The sequence below is a fragment of the Aphelocoma coerulescens genome, chromosome 6 (genome assembly GCF_041296385.1).
Source record: "Aphelocoma coerulescens isolate FSJ_1873_10779 chromosome 6, UR_Acoe_1.0, whole genome shotgun sequence".
NCBI classification, from domain to species: Eukaryota; Metazoa; Chordata; class Aves; order Passeriformes; family Corvidae; genus Aphelocoma; species Aphelocoma coerulescens.
The window spans coordinates 27256043-27283717 of record NC_091020.1 but is presented as its reverse complement, the minus strand read 5'-3'; the positions used below and the strand labels follow the sequence as shown (position 1 = coordinate 27283717).

The 27675-nt window shown below is 38.3% G+C and overlaps 1 protein-coding gene across 4 annotated transcripts in view; it reads right to left on the bottom strand.

Moving 5' to 3' along the window:
- Nucleotides 1-27675, bottom strand: part of SHOC2 (SHOC2 leucine rich repeat scaffold protein) — a 65712-nt gene that overhangs the window by 23260 nt on the left and 14777 nt on the right. For all 4 annotated transcript variants that reach the window (XM_069020011.1, XM_069020010.1, XM_069020013.1 and 1 more), the window contains 2 exons: nucleotides 15744-16678; nucleotides 2618-2755 (listed from right to left, as the gene is read on the bottom strand). In XM_069020011.1, the coding sequence (XP_068876112.1) occupies nucleotides 2618-2755; nucleotides 15744-16446 (841 nt within the window). In that variant the 5' untranslated portion in view covers nucleotides 16447-16678. The remainder of the gene's footprint in view (nucleotides 1-2617; nucleotides 2756-15743; nucleotides 16679-27675) is intronic.

Genomic DNA, 27675 nt, shown 5'->3' with positions numbered 1-27675 from the left:
TTTTTTTAAAAAATTGGCAGATTTAGAAATCTTTCTGTGGTAAAACCCAAACTTGTTCAGATAGTCCAGCAGTTACTTTAAGAGGGCTTTTTGATGGAGAGAAGGGAAGGGGTCCTTTCTGAGGGGAGGGAGAAATAGAAAAGGAAGGGGGCTGTTTGGTTTTCAAAGCAGCATGACAAAAACATCCTTCTAAAGAAAAAACGAGGCCTCCATCAAAAGGGTGTCAGTGGGGGAGGAGGGGACAGACCCAGCAGTAATGGAAAGTCTGGTCCATAACAGGAGGCTCATAGGCACACAGAACATCAAATATTTATAACGAGCAAATGTGCTTGGTCTGTTTTGTCCCTGGTCTGTAACCCACAGAGTTTGAGTGAACTGAGAACCATTAACAGCACTCATACAGTGAGTGTCCTGATATCTGGAAGCATGTAAATGTTGCAAGAAAGGCTAGTTGTGGCAAACACCAGCAGATAGCCAGGAGCAGGGAAGAGGCAGAAACTGCAGCGAGAGACAGAGAGGCCGAAGGGCCGCCCCCAGCGCGCACACAGGTGGCCACGCGCCATTGACTTGCCGGGCTTTTCTCAGTACTCAAAGTTTCTTGCTGAACAATCCCAACCACAAAGCAAGCTGTAATCTAAAAATCATGCCATAACTTGCTTTAATATGTTCAACCAAAACTGTGATGACTAAGAAATAAAGCCAATGTTGCTGAACTGGCTACGGCTGCCTTTTCTGCAACATGCATAAATGTAGGCTGATCATTATCATTTAAGATGGAACCTAAAGTTTTTCTCTTCACTATTAAATTCTGTTTGCAAACTACACGAGGTGCAAACATGGATTTCTGATTTTAAGTTCTTATTTAAATACTTTTTTTTTTTTTAACTTACTGTTTACAAAATATATTTTCCAGTGGAGCAAAAACTGAACTACAGTAAGGTTAACGACACGACAGCTCACTGCTCCCTCTTACTATTATTCAGCTGTCTTTGGTGGTTTCTTGAGCTCTAAAACATTGATATTCGGCTCAGATAACCACATAAAGAGACAGCTACCTACATTTAAAAGCGACTAACTTCTAAACACTATAAAGACAATGCAAGGGAAAAACAAAACAAAGTAAACAGAGAGAAATCCAGTCCAGCCAGGTATGAACCTGACTCAAAAGAAACCACCTAAGCTTACAGAAACTTTTCAGAAGAAATAGGTGAGTCCAAACTATCCTGACTGCAGAGTGAGCAATTTCCTATCTATCACATGTGACTTAACTGCCTAATAAATTTGTGCCTCTCCTACTCAAAGACCTTTCCCTGTAAGTACAGTCATGCAGCATATTACAAGTGAGATTCTTCTGGTTCTTTGAGAAGTTCAGTGACTACCAGGCACTAAGCAACTTTGTAAATTATACTACTACTCTGCACAAGAATTAACAGCATTAGTCTATAAGCCTTGAATATGGAAATCTCACACTTGCTTAGAGAATTTTTCCCATAATTAACAGTTTATCCAGAGAACTCACTCCCTAAATGTGACACATACACTACACATAAGTGTTATGTAAAACAACATTCAGTAAGATTTACAAAATAGCTACAAAAATAAAGGCTGTACTTATGAATGGTGTAAGTTAGATGCAACTCCAGATGGAATGGGATCTCCAGAGTTTAAAAATATCATCAATCCAGGAAGGAAGTTTAAGTTCCAGTAGATACATCATCAATGTAAACTCTGCTCAGGTCAAACTTCCTCAACCAAAAGCCACAGTAACTCCACACTCAACAGTTTACTGCTAGAAGAAAAGCTGGAGTGTCACTAAATGGTTCCTCATGTTACAATGCATTACAGTACATTAATAAAATGGTCAACAATGAATACCATTAAACTTACAACATTCATTATTCTGAGTATGTTCTGGTGACAAACAGAGCTTAAAACCAAGATGGCCTTGTTTTTAGTCTTTTTTAATTACAGCAGCCATCTTTTTTCTGCCATCTCTTTAAAACTGATTTAATGAGATAGGAAAAATTTTGTTACTTCATCCCATACAAGATTCTGAAACCAACCAGGACTGTGTTTATATTAGTCCATTATTTCCAATGTAAGTTGCAAACTCTGTATTCTATTGCATAAAAGCATGATGACCCTGTGGACTTGGGAGATTTTTTAGATGTTGCACCAAAGAACATAACATATACATAATTAATTTAGAACATATATTACATTAGTTCCATTTTTCTTTAGTCAAAGATGTTAGTTAAAACTATCTGCCAAAGTACTACATTTCAACTACAAGTCTTTTAGCCTTTCATTTCTTTACATGGTCAGTTTCATTACAGAATGAACAAACAAGCAGTACACATTTGCTTATAAACACAGAACACCTTAAGATTTAGAAGTAATGGATTTGGATTTTTTTCACTGCAACTCTCATTCTTAAATTATTTAAAGTAACATTTAAGGTAACAAGCACACCTTGCTTTTAATCTCAAGCATGAAGCTGCCTTGAGCTGAACATCAGTCATTCTACAGCCACCAACAGATACTCCTTAAATTTGTTCCACTTACTGAACATTTTGAAATAGTGATTTATTTTCTCTTCTCCAGCCTCTTAACATACCTATGGTTTCTGGCAGGTCCAGGAGTTCATTGTGCTGCAAGTCAAGGTTGGTGATCTGCGTGCAGCTTCCAATCTCTTCTGGAAGATGCTCAAGCTGATTGTGCGCTACATCCAGAGTTATGAGGTTACACAACTCACCTACAAGCACACAGGAAAACCAAACATAAAGGTCTTTAATGTACAGCTCTCGACAATGACCTCCACACAGAGATTAACAGAATCAGATGGATTTGGGGATAAGCTGAAAAAAAGCTACTGCTACCATAAAGTTATACATATAAAATAAGGTATTACAGGATCATAATTTCCTCAGTCAGATCTAAAACCTGATCAACAATTCTGAAAAGCTCAGATAAAGCTTTAATAGATTCTCCACAGAAGTGTTATTTATTGACTGATTTTCTTCTGACAGTTCAAGCTGTGGAATACCAGTATAAAATTTGTATCTTACATTTGTTTCAGGCTGACCAGAAGTTTAAAACATCACTAAGTAAATGAACTGTATTAAATTTTGAGAAATTAAGATCTGTTTCTATATCATGAATTATTTCCAGGCACAAAATCAACAGTTAAAAGACAGCAAAATTATCTGGCTGACAACCTAGATAATCCAAAGTCCTGAGTGCTATTTTTAAACATTTTTAGTCATTACAAAAAAGACAACTTACAATAAGTAAAGTGTATGCAAGCAGACTTATAGCAAATAAAAGTTTGAAATAAAAGGCTTATCTGTTAAGCATTTTAAAAGTTTGGATTTGCTTGGAGTTTAGAGCCACTTTACATGGAACTTCTTAATTCCTGACATTTATAAACTAATTTAAAAGCACAGCTAGGCACAACTCTGAACAGTAGTTTCACCTATTTTTATGTCAAACACACTGTGTTCTGAGCAAAAGATTGTTGGGTTTGAGAAAAAGGAAAAACCAACTGTGTGCGTGAATACAGGTGTATGTATTCACATTTCTTGCATCTGATGGGGGTGAAATTAATGCATATGATTTAACACCTTCCACTCTCTCCAGTAAAGATGAGGTCACTGCATTTGTATATTAGAGCATGACTCAGTGAGTAACAAATTTGGAAGAGTAGCAAATTCCTTTTGAGGAGCAAATATCTATTTTAAGCTTCAGCACTGTATCTTTGACACAAGGATTTTCTCACAGGCCTGCAGGATTATCCTGGGCAAGTTCTGACGTGTAGAGTGTCTACTCATTAGGTCAGCAGATAATCACAACTGGTGATTTAATAAATCATAAAATACTGTGAATTCAGACTCTGTACTGAGTTCAGGCATCATGTAGCCACAATACTCGCTATGTATCACAGAACAATTGTGAAAGGCCAAGAAAAAAGTCAACCTCAAAGCTTCATTATTCTGTTTTTCTTAGATTGTTCACATATAACTTGTATGTTAACATATCTTATTTCCTGCACTAATTAACCCAAAATGGGATTTTTTTTCTAGAAGCTAGGCAGATGGAAATGTAAAGCTGGTGCTCAAGCAGCTACTCCACCTCTGTGCGTGGCCCTTCTCTTACATCAGCAATCGAGCGTATTCCAGACAACCAGAGGCAACATCAAATGTGCTGTATCCAGCACTGCATAAGCCACACATTTCAATGCCATTAACATGCAGAAGAAAACAAATGTAAGAAAAAATTGAGCAAGAGTTAATGGTCTGTGGCAATGGCATCTTTTTATTATTCATGGAAACAAGTGGGCAAAGTGTAGAATGCAATTGGAGGAAGAAAAGCTTGAGGAAGACTTAAACATCTCTCCCTTTAAACAAACAAAAAAAGAGCCTCACAAAACTTTACTAAGGTTACTCAAGAACCCTCACACACTTCAGGGCAGTAGTTTTCACTTCATGATTGCTGTTTTCATTTGTTTTCACTTCAGACCTTAACCAATGATGCCAAATTTGAAATACGGCATAAATTCCATTTCATTGCACCAAGTTATCATTTCCTTGACTCTTCCCACTCTACATCTGCTGAAGTCAAAGAAATACTTGGGGGTTTTGCAGCAACATGTGCTGCACTTCATTTTTGCACCTGCTGATATCTTTGACAACAGCAAGCTACATGTTTGAAACAAACATCTTACTACATAATTCTGAGGAGGAAAAATAATGAAAAGTGATGCCTATGTCTCTCTAGAAAATTAAGGGCAACTTAACACTTTAGTTTAATTTGGATAGCCATACTTCATATTGTTATATTAAAGATGCAGGCATTATTTTAAAAAGCAACACTGGCAAGCATTTAATAAAAATATTGAATGTTAAAATAGATTTGGGACAGCCCAACAAATTTTAGACTTTAGAGCAGAAATCAAACAAAAGTTAAAGCCCTATCATGAAGCATAGTGATTTAAGGAAAGGAATTCAAGAGACATCAAAATATTCAGCTTTTAATTCACAATGCTCAGTAAGGAATCTTGTTCTTGAACATAAGGATACTTATGGTTTGACAGTATTTCACCAAAATGGGTTTATTGCTCCCTCTAAGGTAGGAGAGGGAGATGAAATGGTGTTGGCACTGAAATTTTTTCAGTACTTTAACTTGAATTGCTGAGACACAACAGAGAGCACTCAAGTCAACAAAAAACACTCAAGGTACATTTCTCCTGTTGCTGTCCATGACTTATGGCAAAAAAATCTTACACCCAATATGCTTAACAAGGTGAAAAACATTTGGGTGATGTGACAGAGACTCAGATCACAGACGTGAAGAGCATGCACCCAGTCTACTAACTTAAACACTTCATTTGAGATAGAAATGAAAGAAAGTCTCAGAATCATTTCATAACCCTAACAATACATATATAAAGAGGTTAACTCAGAAACAACATGTAATTAATCAGAGATAATCACAGAATATTCTGAGGGGGAAAGGACACACGAGGATATAGTCCAGCTCTTAAGCGAATGGCCCACAGGGCGACCGAATCCACATCCTTGGTGCCATGAGCACCATGCTCTAATCAACTGAGCTAAATGGTTTTTTACATCTTCACATGCAAAGGCATACAGAGGACCAGCTGTGGCATGAGAACTAAAATATGGGGTGTTCAAGTATGTGTGAGACCAGACACAGTGCGTAAATTGAAAAGCTCCTCAGAGCACCTCACAGACTGAAGGTTGTTACTGCATGTGGGGCTTGAACACCTACAATGAGGTAAAAGGAAGAGCAACTAGGGATGGTAAGAGTTGCTATGGAATCTTTAGGGAAGGGGAAAGAGAGGAATCAAGGTAGCTTAGAAGGACAAGTGTAGGAAAACAGAGGAATAACAAAATAAAAGGGTCCAGTCCCTTACAAACTAATGCTGGTCATGTCCTGTGGCCAACCAGCACCACCTGCCCTGTCTTTTCTTTCAGCTCTATTTTCCTGGGTGAGAAGCTCTCTGTTCTGAGCTCTGAGTACCAGCAGCAGTGTAGTTAATGTGCCCAGTACTGCTGAACACATCCCAGGCCATGGGATGAGAAGGGCTCTGGACACGGCGAGCGCGGCCACCCAAGCAGCAGCCACACACCAAGGGTAGCTCCTTACCCTGCTGAGTGACTGCACTAAACTACCCATGAATGGCCACACTGTGAACTGCACTGCTCACAACAGCAGCTCTGTCAGGAGTTACACCAGCACAAACACATGGCATAAACAGTCAACACAACAAATAATGATCTGTAACTACAAAGAGGCCAAACTGGAGGCCATCTGCATAATGCTCTTCCCAGAAGCTGATGTTTCAGTGAGTGAAAGTGTCCTTCTTATTGTCCGAAAAGCAGCAGTTGTACTGAGGAAATGCTTTTCAAAAAAAAGAATAAAAAAAGAAAAAAAAGGAAAAAAGAAAAAAAAAGAAAATAAGTTTCACCAAGATACAACTGAAATCTGGCATTTTTGCTTTGCCAGGGTAAGAACGATATGTCAAAATCAAAAAGAAAATTTTCCTAAAGGAAAGATTTGTTTCAGGTACAAAAAGAAACATGTCTAATGAATAAGGAGCTCATGATCTTATTCATAGTAACAGAATCAACATTTGCAATTTTTTTGTGTACTACATAAAATTTGCTGAAACACATTTTTATCTTGATTTAACAGAAAGAAGTCAGCTAGAAATGTGCTGCAGATCAAAATCAACCTTAACCAGAAAGCAGTTTCCTGAAGAAAAACCCATTCCTTTTCATCATGTGGACAACTCCAGCATCACTTCACTAAAATACTGTTCAAACACCCAAAATCACTACAATAAGGCAAGCACTACTTTAGGGAAATACTAAACACAGGCAAAATGAACTAACTCTTTTTGCCACAAGTAATGTCCAAATCAGACAAGTTCTAAGCTCACAGCAGTGAATAAAGGATTCTCTATGGACTACTTGCAACTGCTTTGAAGGGATAAGCACCCTCACAACAATTAAAAAGTAAACTGGTAAGGTGCTAGGGGTTTGGAGTTAGCTGTTTTTTGGGGAAGAGGTTTTTTGCCTTTTTTTTTGTTTTTTACTATATTGCACTGTGATTGCAAAGGAAAAAAAGGCAATTAAAGCTCAAAGTCTGCCAAGAAAGCAGACAGGAATTGCATGTACTAGCTGGCTTGACAATAAAAGATTTTAAAGTAGGAGCAATGCCCATTTGAAAAACATAAAACAGCTTCTCTATAAATAACCTTCACAAAACAGTCAGTTACACCCTAGCGGGTAGTTTTTAAACATTTGTATTTTAAAAGGCTCTAAAAAAATCACACAATTCACATGCATTTTTCAGGGAAGTTACTTTGTGAAGACTCCAACCACCTTCCATTTAAAAAATTTTTAAAAATACATCTAAGTATTCACCTCAACAATCCTTAAAAAAGGTGGGGTGAGGAATCACCTCACTGTTGTTCTCATACACACAAAGAACAAATGTTATAGCATGACAAAGCTAAATATACCTGCTTAAAAAAACCCCAGCACAATGAAATGACTAATAATGAGACAGAATTATAGTCCTATTTCATGGCCAACTTTGAAAGCCTGTTATGACAAGAAGGCCAGGTAATATGCTCTGACTTCCAAAACTCTGGAAGCTCTTTTTGGCCATTTTAAATGTAAAATACATCTTCATCAAAAAATACTGAAATACACACAAATTAACAGTTGGAGAGAGTATATAGGTCAATAGCAAAGAGGCTTCAGAGTCTCCAATCACTAATTCAGTCAGAGGGCACCCCTCTTGGATGGCAAACACAATTTGTAATGTAGCCTGTTTTCCACTGGATTAACAATGTGCCTGCCCATGCTTAAGCAGATTGGAAATTATGAAATCCTTCACAACATGATAAATGCTAGGCCAGATGACACAGCAAGAGGATCAAGACTCTTATTGAAAGTAGAAGGAAGAGGAGAATGCAAATATTAGTGGGACTTCAGGCTGATGTGTCAGAACATTGGTCATAAGCTAATTTGTAAGCATTAATTATCCAAAATCAGCAATGCTGGGAACAAGCTAGAAACAGTTCCCATAACTTTCGTAGTTATTCATCTTTCACTTGGTTCTCTGCTGGCAAAGGAAAAAAAAAAAAGGAAAAAGAGTTTAAGTCTATAAAACCTCTTTGGAACAAGTGTCCTGATTTTAGAAAAAAAAAATTTTAAACAATTTTACGGTTTTGGAATCTTTTGCCTCTCTATGAGATCCGAGTACATCACTGTGACAGACAGTCTGAGCTCTTTGTGCTGCATTACCAATTGCCGAAAGAACAGGTAAACAGTCAGAGCAATTCTGAATTATTACTGCACAATGTAACTTACACAGAAGAGTTACTGAGGAGAAAATGCAATTTTAATATGGTAACGAGTGACTTATCTACAAAAGCTAAAATACTCATATAAGTAAGAAATAAGCACAGTAATATTATTCACAATTTGCAGAATGCATACCAGGATCTAGTTGTGGGAACCACTCAAAAGCATAGAAGTTACACTCAGCTGAAAAATAACACCCAAAATCTGCTCTAAAACAAGCTTCAGCAAGACACAACAGCAAGCACTTTTTATTTATTGCTTATATTGAAAGCAACAAATATAAATAAAATTAAAAACATGTTCAAACAACATCTCAAATACGAGAAATGTAGAAAAAAATCTTAGCAAGGGCTCAAGGCAAGATTTGAGGTGGACAGTAGAATCTCATTTGAGTGCCAAGACAAAGGCAAAGCCTTGCACCTAGCACGGAATAACCCTGTAAAAAGTTACAACCTTGCACCAAGAGGTGAGAAACAGCTCTGCAGGGAAGGACCAGGGGTCCTGGTGATGCTGAACCTGGGGTAACACCTGGATCCTGTCCATTCTGAGTGTGGAACAAGCTCTCTAATAAGAAAGGCTAACCACCTCCCAGGCTACATTAGCAAGGGCAGCCTGAGGGAAGCCGTTTTTTCCCCTCTGTTCATTACTTTTAAAAGTATTCAAACAGTTAAAATAATTGCAGCATTGATTTAAAAAAAAAAAAAAAAATCAAAAAAAGGGGACTTTAACAAGCTGTCAGTATTTACTGGAATTACACTTGGGGCATCATCCTAGTAAGCTCTGCAAGTAGATGAAAAAGGCAGGACTACTTTATCATTATCCTAAAGCCAGTCTGAAGAAAATGTAATCAGGAGGAATTTGAGTAGCTGACAAGACAAAACTGCATCCCCACAACAGCTTTCACAGGAATCAGAACCCAGATACTGAAGCTGAAGCTGGTCAAAAGGAGTTCTACGCTTTTCCTGCAGCTCAAGAAAACCACCAGAACTAGCTCAGATAAGCAGTTATCTCTGACTTCTAGAGAGCAACATACATGCCTATACTTATTCCACTCCTGTTCAAAACTTCATGCTTTTATCACATTAAAATACAAATGTATAAAAATATTCTCAACCACTGTTTGCAGACATTACCACACCAATTAAGCCCAGAAACACAACTTTTTTTCCTTCAAATTGATGAAACAGAGGAAGGTGTTCTTAGATACAAATAATGCAAATAAGTATTTCTCTATACTGTCAGTTCTACTTTAAAAAAAAAGGGAAATGAAATTCAGAGCATCACTGAAAAGCTTTGTAACTAACAAGTCGTTTAATAAGGAGGCACCACATTCAGCATGGAGTCAGTAGACCTGAACTAACGTGGCTGCACACATCTGGTCCACTGTCTATACAGCTGAAAACAAAACAGGTGCAAGTGTTATGAAAAAGAGTTTCGTAGCAGTGAAGAAACCACAAATGATCTAAATATTGGGTAGATGGGGGAAGAGAAGAACAGAAGAGAGTCTCAAAGACATTCCTGGTCTGGTGTAGGCAGATTCCCAGAATTACATTCTAAAAATATTTCCCTTGCAGAACAGCTCTGACCAGATTCTCCCCAGAAAAAGAGTTGCATTCACAGACAGAAAACACAATATTTGGAGTCTCAAGAAACTTGCAGAAACTATGTAAATGTAATTTCAACCAAGTTGACAGCATTATTTCTATTTGAGTTGTGTGTGCTAACACGACAAAAATATTCAAAACCGGTATAAGATGCAACCTTGTCTTTACAAAGAAAATATTATCAACTTGATTGTGGCAAAACAATTCCTTCAACACAACATGGAGGAATGCAATAAAACTCCAAATACAAGAAATGCAAAAGGCTTGCTTAAGTAACAGCCTGAAAACTGAAACAGTTGCTTGGCCTCATCCCAAAACAATTCCTCTGGTTTTCATCCTTCTCATGCTGAATGCCTGACTCACCAAAGCATTCACATTCTTCCATTCTAATCTTCAACTTTTTGATCTCAGTGGAATGGACAATTTACCAGATAAGGAGATGAAGCTGGTGTCCATCTTGAGAACTTGTCCCCACAATCATCCCTCCAGACTGTCTTTTGGCAAAGTTTTCACATGGAAACCTTTCTGTTAAGTTTTGATTTCATGGATGCCTCCAAAGATTGAATAGCCAGGTGAACAGGTAAGTGCTGTCTTGCACTTGGTGTGCGCATGCGTGTGTATATATATGTGCATATATATATATATATATATATATATATATATATATATATATATATATATATATTCAACATCTGCGTAACAGCGACCTTTATGGTCAGGAACAACATTCAAAGCAAACTTGTGGACCTTGCTAAAGATGAAAGGCTTTTACAGGAGTTTAAAGGAAAAAAACAGCCAAGCCTTTGGAAGAGGGCTGTACTGAGACTTACTGAAGAAACAAGCTGCACCAGCCTCAGGAAATCCCTGATACGAAAATAGCTGGATGTGGGCAAGGAGTCAGGTTAAGCCTCATATATAAACTTACTCTGTTTCTATGCACATGTTTGCCTCGGGCTAGAGTCAGAACCAGGATACTGGGCAAGATGCACTCTGAAACAACTTATTACCACTGTTGGGTAGGATGCAATTTATAAGAAAGTCTGGGTTCACAAAGAACGACACAGAGTAGCTTTGCCATCAAGAAACTTTCGTCAGTGGATTCTCACCACTATATGCAATTGTTTCAGGAAGGTGTGGCTGAGCTAATGGACCAGGACTCCAATGAGCTACACCAGGTTTTGTGGTACAAGACATGGAGGGCAGTGGGGAAACGGCGAAAAATATTCTGAAAACATAATCTGATGAATTTTCAATGGCTCTCTGCAGACAGTAATCCACCCTTCCTCAGAGCACTTGCAGTGCACTTGACAGGCTTATATACAACAAGAGCAATCCCACTGAGAGGCTTCACAGTGAGCTGCAGCGAGCCCAGCGGATCCCACAGCTCAGTGTGGGCCAAGCATGGTCCTGCTCTCCCTGTTCCAGTTCATGCTCTCCCACTCCTCCTCCCACACTAGTTCCAGGCTGATCTGAAACTACACTGATTTCAACCACCTAAAGTACTAGACAACAAAAGCAGCAGCTGGGAAGCTGCCAAGAGGGGAGTAGATACTGCCACTTTCAATATCATGAAGCTGTTACACATCAGCACGTCCATTTCATGAAAACTCCCACTATTTCACCTGCAGAGCTTTTGGCTAAACATGAAAAAAACCAAACCAAAACAAAGTATTTGAGTATTTTTATGTCTTAGTCAAACAAATATGTTTATATTTGAAAATACAACAATGCATACCAAGACCTCAGCTTATTACGCAGTCAACTGAAATAATTTCAAATTGCATTAAAAATGTAGAAGCAATATAGATGTTGTTAGAAAAGTGTTACGAGAAGTCTGATAAATGACTAGCAGAAATTATTTAGTATGTACCTACCTACAATAAAGCTTACCTATAATAAAGCAACTGATGCAATGGAATGAGAGGTGCTTAATTCTGGGGGGAAAAAAAAGACCAGAAACACACGTCTGTTTACTAACTATAGATAGTAACACTTCCTCTTTCTCACTAAAATGTCTGTTTTAAATGCAAAGCAACTTTTCCTCAAGTGTAGTCACCTACTTTGTGTTGTTTAACTACTAAAGACAGTTGAAAGTCCAAAATGGAACCAAACTTTTGCTTATTTCCCAGCAGCTCAGAGCTGGCAGGTTCACCTCTTCCAGGTTTTCCTCAAGACAACAAACACCTTAAACAGGTCAGTCATAAAGTAGTTTCCAGGACTACCTGAGAACAAATGTAGGCAACAGAGGGAAAGTGCTGCATCTAAGAACAATGGAACATTACTGGCACAAAAATCAACTACTCAAAAACATAGTGGATGTTAGAAAAAAGGTCTCAAGTATCAGAGCACTTAAAAGTCCCGACATTCAATTTATTTCAATAAGAGTAGAAGGAAAATAAACTTTATTTTATAAGGCTGGAGACTAAAGATTCCTAGAAAAGTAATTAAATGGCATGATTGCTTACAAATCAGGTGACCCTTTGTTTTAAAGCAGCAAGGTCCTAAAGTTGGAAAGCCGTTTATTCTTATACAAAACTGCAATTTTTTGTTTAGTAACAGTGAAAGCCATCACAAGTCTGTAGCAAAAGGGTAAGACTTTAATGCCATCCCTCCTTGAGGGAACAATAGCAACATTTTTCAATCTGAAGTCTGGATCTTTAATTTTCTTTTTGTCCAGGCCAACCTTTTGTAGCACATCTCCCTCCAAAAGACAAAGTAAAGAAAACCCCGGATTCTTTGCACAGTGCGCACCAGCTCAGCGACATGAGCACATCGTAGTTAACTGCTGCAAGACTCTTCCTCTCTGGACAAGTCAGTGGGTTACATAAGCTTTGAATTTTTAAAAATATGAACAAGCACACTAGCATGCCATTGTGAGCCTTAGGCCTTAGAACAATGGGGCATTTTTAAAAAGAATTTGAAATGCTCTGCATGATATTGCTTTGTAAAAGATAATGGCTTCATTTTACTTCCCTCTCTGCAGCAACAAAAATTTCTGTGTTATTTACAAGGTGATAATGTAAGTGCTTGCTAGTTTATAGTATTTAGATACTGTACTATAAAACATGAAAGGGATTAAAAGAATCGAGACTTAAAAGGGAAGAGTTTTTTTAACATGCATGTGAAATGTAGAGAAATTCCATTGGAAAGTCAGAAATACAGTTCTCAGTAGTTTCATTTTTCAGCTGTGTTTTCAACTCGAGTATTTCATCAAAAAAAGTAACGTGAAAGTGAGTGACTAGAAATCAGTTGCAGAAGTTAAACTATCTTATCTGGTTTTACTCTGATGAAAAACATTTTCAAATGCTTGTTCTATGTCTTTTGGCAGTTTAAATTATTTGTGTTACTTAAACACCAATTAATTTTATTTTTCAGCCGATTCAATTTCAGGCAACCTAGTCTGAGAAATTTACTTTGAATAAAAGAAGATGCTGTTGAACATCACAATTTCCCTTTGAAATTCTTCGTAAGAGTGACAGTTGTCTTACATTTGTGCTTCTGAAAGGCCTTCCACAAAGAAGTGCTGACCCATAACAAGGAACATGAGTATTATCACAATACAAATACAGGGAGGACTAACTGCTGGGTACAGAGACAGAAGTAAAGTAGTTAATGTTCTCAAGCTAGGGTTTCGTAGAGAACTGAGAACACTGCCTGTACACTTATCAAGACAATAAAAAAAATAAAGAAGAAAGAAACAAGTCACATGTTCATGACACAAGTACCTACTAATTTTCCCATGAAGCAGTTACACATGATCTCTTTCAAGACGACTGTGAACAAACACAGATATTACATACTTTATGTGAACCACATTCAACAAACAAAAGAAACAAAGAGGGTCCAGCAACAGCAATGTCTGCAGCGTTAAACACACCTAAGAAAAGTTTCTAAAGCATGACACCAAACATTAGAATGCAACACCTCACAGAAGATTTTCTTCACACACTACTAGTATTACCTTAAATTTATGCAGCACTATCCCCAGCTGAACCTCAGAAGATTGCTCCTTGCTAGATTACACCTAATAACTGAGCCACAAACAGAACCAGGTACAATACTGACAATTGTATAAGAGCTCAACCAGCTAAATTGGCCACAGTTTCTTCAATGAATGTAGAAACACGCAGTATGCTGGGTTTTCTGTAAACACCAGCCCCATGGTTTCCACTGTGATTTGTTGATTGGTAAAAAATTCAACAAGGTTGTTGAACTTAAACTGAAGTGTCAAAATAGGTGAAAATTGTAATTCCTTCATTCTCCCAGGGGAAATTCAAGGGATTGCTGAGATGCTCATGACAACTCAAAAACCACGTGGATCGGAAAACATCAACCATTTCATTCCTGCCTAGAAAAAGGTATTCCTGTGGCTCCAGCAGAATCCATCCCCAGCAACACCAATAGCTGGAAGCACCACTGCATTTCTTCACTCCTGTTACCACGGACAAAGCTCTCTGTACAGGACATTGCTGGTAACTGGATTAGCAGTTTCAGGCATGTCCAGTAGTCCCCGCCATCAAGAACACATTATCTTACATATCTTTCGTATCAACATGCAAGATAAAGAGCAAACACTGCTGGCTTGAGAAAGATCTGTCAGGTATACAAACTTTGCAAAAGCTTTTGCAAAGGCAAGCTTTGCAAAATTATTGACCAGAGTAGCCACTTCAGTAGCAACACACTCACACACTGGCTTAGACAACAGGAAAAAGTCTCACAGCAGCTTTTGGAAACGGGGCATGGAATTATTACTCACAGTGTTACAAGGGCTTTCACAAGGTTTTTTTCACACTTGGAGAAAGTCAAAGCAATTTCTTAATTCTGTGACATTTATGTTCCCCCACCTCCAAAAAGGGCTAAACTATGCTTGCATTTTTAAAACTGGTGATAGAAAAGAACTACTGATGAACAGAATCTCACTTTTATGGGGCACACACGTTCAAACATTGCTTGAGAACAGTGTTACAAAGACATTTTCCATGAAGCAGAATGTAGTAGGAACAACACAAGTTTTTGATATACAGCTAGTCCAGCACATTTTTTTTAATAAACCATTGAAATTAATAAAGCACTTTCATACTATTTCACCATCTTTTGAACTTCTGTAGCAATGTCTGGAAAAACAAAACACTATTCATTACAAATTCATAAGAATCTTCAGCCATGTATACAACATTTGGTCACTTCAGAGTCCATGTATTAATATATTCATGACTTATAAAAGGCAGAGACTTGCACAAATCATTAACCTAGATTATTAACTGTTACAGCACCCAACAGCTTGCTCATGGTAATAGCATGTAGCTACCTATTCCACCCTGTATTACTGTGGTCACACCCCTCTGTAGCATGCCCCATAATGTGTTTATAACTTGGAACAGTTCATAAATGATTCATAAAAAATCTTAAAATAAAAAATGTCCCTGTATCTCTTTTTTTTTTTAAACCATCTGGGCTCTCAAGGCACAATATGTGAAAGCACAAAGCAAAGATGAACACAAGATACATCTGATTTTAAGATGACAGATGAAGAAAAAGGGCTTTTTTTGTTTTAAAAAATACACATATATACAAGGTATTGACTGTTCTCAAGCTAACAGTGGAACAATATGATCAAGAGCAGAATTTTATATAGTTTTAAAGAAGTGCAGTCGCAAAAGTGACAGTTTATGTATAAATAACTGAACCGCAAAGTGAACGTAAAAACAGCATCACACTTTCAGTCAGTACAATCACTTACCAATTTCAGCAGGTAGTTGCTTGATTTTGTTCTCTCGTATGCTAAGCATGGTGAGTTTTGACAAGTTTTTGATATCCTTTTCCACAGTAGTTATACGATTAAAGCGTAGGTACAGAGTGGCGAGGGAGTTTAGCCTGTACACCACCGAGGGGATTTCTCTCAGTTTGTTATGCCGCAGGTCAAGCATGCGCAGTTTCTTCAAGTTATCAAGAGAGTCAGGCAAACTGGTGAGTGAGTTCTCACTCAGAGCCAGTGTCACCAGGTTCACAAGACAGCCCACCTCTGCAGGTAGGCACTGCAGTTTGTTACTGTATAAATAAAGTTCTGTTAACTGCGTTAGCTCTTTGACAGCTGATGGAAGCAAGTGTATAGACCTCTTGGACAAGTCCAAGCGCATAGAATTCTCTTCCCGGCATTTATTTAGCTCTTTGATCACTTCAGCATTGCTGGATTTTTTGCGAGTACCTGTGGCAGGATTAGGTCTTTTTATCGTATTGTCCACTGAAAAAGCTACCCCAGGCTGCGTGCTACTGGAGTCCTTCTTTCCATCTTTGGCATCTTTCCCTTTGGTCTTAGGCTCCTTTTCTTTGCTCTCTTTCCCAAATCCTCCAGAGGCCTTGGCCTCTTTCTCCCTTTCTTTTGATGATTGGACTTTTGGATCCTTCTCTTTACAGTCCTTTTCTTTTCCTAGATTACTACTCATGGTGACTCAACGTTCAGCAAGCACTGCATGAAATCTGTTTCTGAAGTCCACAAGAACAATTTAATGCTGAGGCAACAAGGATCCTTAAAACACACAAGTGTTGAACCCAGGGAGGAGCTTCAGAGGTGTGGCACCCATTTGCTACATATTGGTTCTGAAGGCACTCTTTCCTAATCCTACTATCAGGAGACTCAGCTGTAGAGATTGGGTCAAATGCTCCGTATCAGTATTTCTGGAACACAGAGAGAAGAGAAGCCAAAGTTAGTGTAAATATAAAAATTCCAGTTCAATATTGAGTGTTTCTACATCAAGCCTGTGCTCGCTAACTCAGGTTAATGATTCGTCCTTCGGCTCAAATGTCAATGAAAAACCCAAGACTAAACCAAAAATACTACACATATTGCTCACAAGACCCACTGTGGTACAAGAACTGTACTAATTAGTATAGTTAGGGAAGAAAAATTACAATTCTTAAACATAATACTGCCTTTGGTACTACATTTGAGTCACCAGCTTACGTCTTACCTAGTTCTTAGCATAACCCTCTGGTCATCAAAATGAATATTCTCTCTTCCCTCAATGCCCAATCAGCCAATAAATATCTGCTATAATTTTAAGTGCCTGCCTTGTCAAACAAACCTGTACAGGCTTATTCTTTCAGCACAAAAGAATCTCAGCTCGATCTACAGTGAAATCTAATATCCTACAGTAACACAACCACTTTGCCTTGAGATCTCTCTCCTGGCCAGCTCTGAACCACAGGTCTCTGCTTTTAATGTGGAGCAGAACATTCTCACCAGCTTCACATGCTTTTTAAAATAAACCTATCAAAAAGTTAGCTGAAAGCCCAGAAGAAATAATATATTATGCTTCAAGAAAAGCAAAATTACCAACAAATTTCTCTTGGGAGTAGGACACAATATATCTTTACCTTATCTTGAATTTTCCCCCTCAATGACTAAAATGCAGCCTAATAAGTAAGTGAACAGATGTCTGAAACCTATAAAGCCCCATTTTTACAAAATCATCATGCATCATGGAAAGTAGCTTTTCTTCATGTTTCAATTCAAAACACACGACATGCTCAAAAACTTCATGACTGAATACTCTGAAGAGGTTTTTGAATGTAATTTGTGGAAGAGAAATAAACAATCAATGGCAACAATAATTTCATGTCTGCATATTAGTCCACCTTTTAGCTTTGACATGCAGCATCCATAACTAAAGAAAGGTCCCTGGCTTCCCAGCCACCTTGTTTAAATACTCTTAAAACCTCCACAGGAGCTGTGTCACTGTCCTTGCATTCCAGCTTCTGCACAAGTTCATAAAGCTTGTAATCAAAATCAATTAAATAATATTTTGCATACTTAAGCCATCAGCAAGTACTATAAATACAAACATTTTTTAGCAAAGCCCAAGTAACCATTTTTAATTGTGGTCATGTTGTGTATGCTTACCTTCAAATATAAACATGGACATGGAGAACACAAAGCTGCACACTTTGCTCCATAGATATATATTCATTCATATTTTTTAAAAAAGGTAAAGAAAATCTATTTAAAGAGGATCCAAAGGACAAGGCACTTTACCCCAGCTGCAAATCAAGCTGTTTAGTAACAATTTCTTTTGAGTACCAAGCTCAAAAGAGAACCTGCCTCAGGAGGCGCCTTCTAGTCCTTCACCCTGATTCATTACTGCTACAGCATCACCAAGTGTGCTACAAACACCATAATATCAAAAAACAAAAAATGAATGCCAAACAATCAAAGAAAACCAAAGAAAAACAAAAGAAAAAAAAACCACACAAAAAAAGCCCAACACTGCCTCCAGTTCCTGTGTTCTGGACAACTTTGTTGTAAGGGACCATGGCTGAATGCTAGGAGCAGCAAGCAAAAACAGTTTTTAACTTGGAAATTTTCTGCACTGTTGAGTTTTCTAAAGCAGCACAAGCCAGTTCTTTACTGTATCCTTAAGATTTCCACATGGCTTTTACACCATCCATTAACTTGACCTATCCTCAAGATTACTAACCTCACTAGATTATATTTAAACCTTCTCAGCAATGTATAATCCACATGCTTGTAAACCGCCAGTAACAGGAAATGTAATGACTCCCAATGCAAAAACACAGCTGAGTAAAGGGTGGGAGCCTGAAACGCTTGACAACACATTTTCATCATGAAACAGTAACACAAAGAATGAAGAAGGAACAGAGTTTCTGAATTCTGATAATACACAGAACACAGACGGGCAGCAGTGCCAGAACAGCCACTGCTCCTCATCGAGGCCCTGAAGTGTGAAATACTCAAAGGGCTGCTGCTCTCTGGAGCTTTCATTTTAATCAAATTTAGGACCCACCAAGAGATTTGTTTCATTTCTTATGCACACAGCAGCTGGAGGAGGTTTAGAAAGAGCCTCAGAAAGGAAAGACTGCTGGAGATTAGCACTGCTGAAAGCAGCTCGGCAGTGCAAGCGCTCCAAATAATCTGCACGCATTTCACTGTCTTTGTTAGCAATAACTGTAATTGTACCTAAAAAGAAATTAAACGTTCAACTTCATGTAAGTTGCTCTACATGATCTCTACTGAAGATCATTCAAGTTGATGGAGTCACTCACATACATCAAGTCAAACATGTATGTAAACTTTTGGGCATGAGTATAACTACATATATTACAGAGGAAGCTAAATATGTTTCAAAAGGTTATTCATATTTTTCAAGCCCTTCTAGTTAAAGGACAAGAGTCACCATCAATTCTAAACTACAGGCAAACAAGCATTCATTGTATCTCAGAAGGAGAGCTTCTTTTAGAGATATTTTTAGCAAAAGGAAATTCAGTGAAATTAGCTAGTTCTGCCAACTACTTCCATTTTCCAATGCTGTTCAAACCGACTTCCTGTCAGTATTAATTGACATAAAAACATTTAACTATTATGTCCTGCAGAACTTGGAAAATTTAATAAGACTCTTGCTTGGCACAGTATGTGAGGGAAAAAAAACTTTCAGAGAAGTTTAGGAAAATAATCTCTTCCCTGTTCCGAATATTTTTTTTTTTTTAAGTAAAATATTTGTAAATAGCTATAAATAACCAAGTTCAGCGTTTTGATTCACTCCTCCTGATGTCGGGTGAACATAACCCAGATGTATTTAGTTTTTTCTGTCAACTCTGATGAAAATTCAGAAACAGAAGCAACTTCAGCCTAAACTGTATCACCTTCCTTACTGCCTGGAAAAGAGTAACATATCAACCTGGTATATTTTAATGATTTTTTTTTTTTTTTAATATGTACAAGGAATTGAAAAGAGTTTAGTTTTTCTGAGAAATATAACCTAAAACATTTATGCAATAAATGCTTTATTAGGAGTGTGGTAATATAGGAACATTCTGCAATTCTAGGAGTAACTCTACACTAATCACTGCAATTTGGGAATATAAATACTGATGTTTCCTGGTCACTATCTAATACAGTATGAGGCTTGAGATAAAGGATTTCAGCCAACTGCTATTCAAATAAGGCTGTAAAAGCCTTAACTGTCTCCTACCCACTACAGCAAAGCAGTGGGACCCCCCAGAAAAGGCTGTTCCCTGAATTACTCCCAGCAGTCCCTCACTTCCCAGAGCATCGTTCAAGTGTCTTGTGACTTGCAAGTATATGAAAGTTTCCTGTGAGTACACAGACACAGCTTGAAAAAGAAATCGTTAAATGAAATAAAAGAGTCTCCCACAGCTGAAACATTTCCCTCTCAAGTGATGAGGCTAACCAACAGTGGTCTTCTCTGCCAAAGGAAAATCATCGTGGCACGTCATCTTACAAAATGGTCACTTTACAGCTCCACCTAAACCCTCACTGGTTCCCTTTCTGTGTTTCAGTAGCCAAACCAGGCACTTCAAACCATAAACATTGCTAATCTTCTAAGCATGTAACATCTAATGCATCATTTCACTAAAGTGTAACACATTACACTCAATTGAAACAGCAATGTAGCTGGAGACACACAGGCCGGCATTTGAAAAGAAAATTTTTACTACATGTATAACTTTGTATCACAATAGGAATGATTTTTCTCTTTGTTCTGTGGTTGTAATAAACTTAACCCACACCACAGCTAGGGCTTCTCAACCTAAATAACGGCATAAGATCATTCCGAATATTAAACATGTCGAAGAAATAAAGAATCAGATCATATTTGACCCTCTGGAGTAAGCAGACAATTATTCTACTACAAAATAAAAAATAAAATGTTTTGAGATTGCAGTTCTGATCTAGGTATTTCTGATTAGTCAGCCCTAAGTGATTCTTACTGACAAGGCAGAGTTCAAATGCTATCTGGTAATTGCAGCAACACCTCTTCACAAACAAACACACATTAAAAAAAAAATCCTACCCTGTTAAAAGTATTTACCTTTTAATTAGAGCAGCATGGGACAGATCAAAAACATTTCATATTCCACTACACCACAAAGATGAACACATCAATAAGCAATGGATGAAATTTAAAGCTTAGACCAAGTGGCTGCAATGAATTTCCATTCTCAATACCACATATGCAAAAAAAAATTTAAAAAACCAACCCAAAAAAACCCCAACCACCATAGTCACTACTTTCATTTGGAAACCCAAATAGCTTAAGCCAACAAGTCACTTGCAAACAAAGCACATTCTCTCCTACAATTTGCTAGCTTCAAACATCTGACCTACAGAGTTTTCATCTGCATAAGTGCATTTCAGCTTCTGCCACTGCAGCCACCACGGACCAGCTGGGAGCAAACTGCTGAATCAGTCACCGGCGGTTGCACAGCTCCTCTAAACACAAAACCTCATTCAGAGGTATGGAGACAGCACGGGAACAAACCAGCCATCACTCCACCAGAGATCAAAAACCACCTCATCTATCTCAACAAAAGCCTGAAATATGCCAGCTAGACAGCTTCTCTTCTTTGGGAAGAAACCTGTTATTCCAGAGTACAGGGTTCTCAATGGCAGTAGGCACCAATACTGTAATGGTTTGTCATGCCAGATACCCTGGTTGGCTTGTTCAGTAGAGAAAGCTGACCATTAAATTCATCTCAGTCCTCTAAGTGGATGGCCAGCAGATGGTAGTTCACAGACTACCAATTTAGCCTGATTTCAACACCCCAGGATGTGGCACAGCTTTCACCCTAATCCCCTCTCACATTGAGGGAGCGGCTTGATCACTGCAGGCACAGCCTGAGCCTGTGGAGCTGGGTAAGGAGGAGGCCTGAGCCCTGACAGCCCAACCAAGCCCTTTAGAACATCTTCATCTGCCTCAGGACTGCAGCCAAGATCATCCCCTGACTGTTTGCTGCTTCCACGGCTGCTTAACAGCCGAGCATAACCCAGTCTCACATTCGAGCAAAACCTGGGGGTCGAGAGAATAACTGAACAAACATCAGTCCAAGGAGGCAACAACTCCATTTAGACCATCTCTAAGGGCTTCCTTACGCTTCACTCGTGGCATCTTAAATCTGCAAGCACATCTGTAACTATAGGCACCTAATTACAAACTCATGTGCAATTACACCTGGAGTTACTATAAATAAGCAAATGAGTTTCTAGAGATTTTGGAGGTTGATCGTGTGCTTGCAGAACCAGGCAGATCTCCCGGGACATCCCATCCCAGCTTCTGACACAGCCATGCCCTTCCAGGGCAAATGGGCAGGCACATGGACATCACTGCTGGGTTTGAAGTTTTGGAATCCGTCTTTTCACTCACTGGTCACCAGCTTTGCTGTCTGTGGAAGTACTTCACCACACTAAGTGCCAGGTCACGTACCAAAGTCCAGAGCTATCAGGACAAAAAAGCTCCACACTTGCAGACAGAAAGTCACCTATGCAGACAGAAAGTCGTCTATGCCTTAAGTTCCTAGGAGGTAGAAATATTCTTTTGTGCCCTGCCTTTGAACTCACCTAGCAAGTACAAAAATACACATGCTGTGATTCATTCTGTGCACTCCAACATTACTTTTACGAAGCACTCTCTCTTCTTCTCCTTTGCAGGAACAAAAACCCACTAGTTTTTCAGCCAAGTTATAAAATACCATTATGTGTATTTGTAGAAGCAGACTCCAAGAGCAAAGAATTCTGCTAACGCCATGCAGCAGCTTATTTTAACATGTAAAAAGGTACTTTCTGCATGTGTGGCCCCCCAGCATGTACCTTTTGAGCTGCATGTCTCCATTTCCATGGCAACTCGCTGTATCAGCAGGCTATGTAATCCTGCATAATACATGAAATTTGAAAATCCTAACTTGCTAGATGAAACAAATTTCCCAGATTTAGTGCAGGTTCTAATATCTCTTAAAGGGGTCATTCTAAATGGATTTATTAGCCCAGGAAAACCCAGTTCATATTTTTGTGACCATACAACTTCTGTATCTATAGTGGCATAAAACCTTCTGCAAGAGCAAGTGCTCCCAGCCCACCCAATACCCTCCTTTGAATAAAGATCACCCACTTGTAGCAAAAACCTAATTTCCAACATGAATTTCACTATTACCACTACACAGACACAACAATTCAGATCCCTCAACAGTTCCTACAAACACGGGAAGCAACCTGCCACACAGTTTTGTTACAAATTTGGCAGAAAGTGACACTGGTCCCACCAAAGGCGATGATACAAACTACAAACCAGCATCAAATATTTTTCATTCATTCATCATTTCCTCTGAGCAATAAAAACAGCTTATCAAAACAAAACCTACTAAAAAGGAAACAAAACATGAATGACAAGCAAGAGAAAGTAAACACACAAAGCAACAACAGAGTAACATATTATCTACTAATTATCTACATTATCAACAAATTTAAGTTATTTTGACCCTACAGAAATTGGGACAAAGCACACACAATCCCATCACAGCTAAACAAAAAATTGCTCAATTACTATTTAGGGTAGCATCCCACCCTGGTCCCTAACAGCAACACAGAATTATCTACCAAAAAATCTTGTTCATTGTAGCAGTTCTCTGTTTCTTTACCTCTGAATTTGATGCAGTAAGTTTGCTCACCTTCTTCAACATGCTTTTCTGTAATAATTATGACTATTTCACAAAGTTCACTGCTGGATGATTCTCAGTCCCTCAAATTTTCTGACCATAATTAGTGACTGTAAGTCACTGGATCATTTTGCAGAGGAACACTATGCTAGAAAAAAAAAAAACTATCTAAAAAACAACTTAAAATGTATTTTTAACACTATTCTTGAACACAAAAAGAATTGATGACTATCTTCCATGTTCTAGCAGATAAAGCCACAATAACTACATTACTGCAGCTCAGCACTGAACAATATCTGGTCTCTTCAATTTTTTTATTTTTTTAGCTAAAATTATTTGCAGCTTTTGATCTTCAGCTAAGATGACAAAAGCCTGGACATATTTGTTTTATTGAACACCTAGTTTAAATATAACTAATGCATTGAAAAGGAAATATGCAGTAACATTTACTTTTCAACTAACATTGTGAGTTTGGAAGATATAGAAGTGTCTGTCAAAGTCCAAAAAAATACCCACAAGTTTCCAATTACGCATCTCCTCATCTTCAAAATCATTAACACATTTTGGATCTGACCAGTTCTTAGAAAATAACTAGCTCCTTGAATAGATCAGCATTCTTCCCAGAGAAAAGATAACAACCACAATCAGCATCAAATTTGCTCTAAGTGTACATTTCTGCTTCATTACAACTAAACTAAATTAAATTAATTTTTAAATTGCACAATGATCAGCTAGAGTTCTTTCTTTATGATGGTATATTTTTCCACAAGTTTACATTATATATTTAAATATTACAGGAAACCAAAACAAATGTAGAATATTCTGAATGAAAAGTCAAAAATATCTACACAACTTCCCCCACTACTGCTTAAGCAATGTTTTTTTCCAGAGAAGTTTTTTTTGTTTGGTTTTGTAATCCAACCCTTTCAGATAAATCCATCTTACCTGGTGAAAACAAACTGATTCAGACCAAGTTTATATATATATATATATATATATATATATATGTAGAACATGGGTACAAAGAAATTGCTGTGTTTCAGTTAACTAGATAAAATACTCTCATCTCTTTTCTCCAGCAATCATTTGCCTAAACATGATGTGACCAACCACTTCTGCCATCCAAGTACTCACATGCAAGAACTAGAAACTGTCAAAGAGAAATTGTATTCTTCCTGTATTATGTGTGCCCACGCCAGCTGGAGTCTCATTTTTAACTGCTACATTTCTGAGGTTAATTGCATTCTGCCCACTCAGTTTCAACTGGATTTTGCATTATTCCCTCCCTGTCTTCATCCTCCTGTGCTGCATTACTGCACATGGTTAAGCAGATTACCACGTTCCAATGGACACCATGTCCCAATGGATTCCATGTTCCTGGATCACTGCTTGAAATGATGCTCAGCCACAGCTGGAGAAGCCAGAGTAACTTAGAAATACCTTGGGGAACTTTGCAAATTAACGGCACCATGGAAATGTAGACTCATTACAGACCCTGAGGAGGTGACGAAGAACAAAATTGCTCCCAAGCCTCTTTCAAAGCTTTCAACTGTTTTCCCCCATTGAGCATAACAGAATTAAACACAATGACATAAAGCAGTGAAGTATTATTGAAACAAACAGATGCATTCCATAGGTGATACAGGTAGCCCTGTATACAGTCAGTGCTCTGTGGCAAAGGCTTCTTCAAACACATTGATCTGTATTAGACTTCACTCCTTCAAGCTGACATTTACCAGCATCTGCCTGCCAGCCCTTAGGGTTTTTTGGATTGTTTTGGGATTGGAGAGAGGGGCATTGGGGGAACATAAGAATAGAGGGAAAAGGTAAGATAATTTACTTGGTTCAGCTGTTTGCAAGACTAACAGCTGGTAAAAGCACGTTGCTTTGTTCAAGTTGAAGGTAATCTTAACACCAATTTTGTAACTATGGCATTTTTAGTTTAGATTAGGGACTTGAAATCTATTAAAATGTCTGGTGCCACAGTGAATTTCACCACATATATCCACTCCTGGCCACTCAAAGTCTAATAAGAAAACTACGAGGACTTCCTGTGGTAACAAAGCTCTGAGTACTTCATACACCCTGAGCCTGCTTCACCTCCTCAACACCAACAGCTTCTGATACAAGGCATTCCCACAGAGCAAGTCAAACCCAGAGGGGCCAAAACAGGCCTTTCCTTTCAGCTGAGACACCCTCCTGCTGTCCTCCCCACCTTCCACTGGGTCACAGCAGCCACACAGAGGAAAAAGCTCCTGCCTGGAGCACAGGCAAGCTGAGAAACAGGCTGGAGCTGGAGCAAGAACAAGGATGGGAGGCGGGCAGGCACCGGTGATGGGCAAGAAGCAGCTGATAAGAAATTCTACACAAGAGAGTATCACAGACATAAAAATACTGAGAAAATAATCAGCCAACAGGCACCATTCCTGCACCTACACAAGGCATGAAAGAGGGGTCTTAGAGATGGCAAAAGCATGTAGTGACAGATATTAAACACACTGACAAGTATGGTCACCTAAAGCACTTGAAGCTGTCTCCTTCACACCTACCTAATTCTGATTGCTTTATATTGCAAACTTAATTTTCATAACTTCTTAAGACTATTTTTATTTAGCTTTCTACATGTTTTCTTCCCCATTCAACATTGAATGTATTAGCATTACGAAAAAACCCAAAAATGACAGCATTTGAATTCATTGCAAGTTCATCCCCATTCTTACAGATTTCCAAGATGATCCCAGAGATTTCTTTTCCAGGATAGAAGATAAAAGTGCAACAAACAAGGACAAGAAAGCTCTGTTCACCTTCCTGTGAAGAACCATGAAATGTCCGGATCTACCATGAATACTCTTCATCCTCACCCCCACTGTCACAGTCCCTGATGCACAGAACACCAAAGCCTGGCACAACACTGAATACCATTCTGCTCATAACTTTGAGCCTGATTAAAACATTATTTCATATATACTAACAATTCTGGAAAACACATGATAAATTGGGTCTCTTCACAGGAACAAGATGTTTTCCTTCAAAAGGAAAAAAAAAGTAAAAAGAAAACCACTATGATCCCTTCCAAGCAGATTCTTCAAAATCTGTTCAGATGAGGCATCCTTTTCTTTTCTTCCAAAAAAAACCCCCAAAGGTCTTCAATTACATTTTTCCTAGAAGCAGTGAAAAACATGATTTCTGCTTGTCAAAAATCAACTCAGTGATAGACTCTTAGCACACTTGAAAGGCTTGTGTATTGCAAAAGTAGAAAGTAGCAGCAGTGCTAACAAGAAAATTGTCATGGAAAAAATTTAGATGCAATCTGAATAAAACAATATTGTATAAATGTTACAACAATGCCTTTTACCTCACAACTTTCCAAAAAATTAAGTAAGGTAACGGAAATCTGAAAAAAACCTGATGAAAAAGCAGGGTAGCTTAGAGCTACACTATAGTTCATATCATTATCCTAACAAAATTAAAATCAAAATTGAACTATATGCCTATTTATAATGAGTGACATTTTTGCATCTCATTGCCCTGTGTTTTAGGCAAGAAACAGATGTCATAAGTGTCTACATAATTCAGCAAGAAACTGTTTATGAGCATTTAAAATGCAACCTCTACAGCAGGTCAGGTACAACAGTGTCTCACCAGGCCTGCTGGTCTCCAGGTATTTGTGCCTTGCAGAGTCTGTGTGCATTGAATACATGGACCAGAGGACTGCACTAAACTGTGCAAGCTGAGAACAGGGGATTCCCTGCATCGGGATTGCCCACATCTGCTCCTCTCTGACCTGCACAGAGGTGAGGATGTTCTCAGCTCCTTGCAGAGTGGCCCTGAACTCACCCAACCTCCAACAAACAGCTCAACAACGTGATGGTGCCTCAATTTTTGCACTGGTGCACAGGGCAGGAGAAGAGGATTTCAACCACCTAAGTGACATTCACATGAGTTGCACAGGCTGAACCAACTCAGATGAAAAGACAGTGAGTCCTTTTCAAACCAAGTATAATCCAAAAAGTATTAGACATATGCAGAAAGAGCTCAGAAAAAACACACAGCCTCATAAATTGACTTGAAGGACTGAACAAATTTTAGTACGACAATATGCTCCAGAACAATATGTTCAAAATGAGGGTACTATATTTATATATGAACAGTATGAGGATACAAGGAAAATATATGAGGACGTGAGAACAGAGCTCCTGAACAGAAGG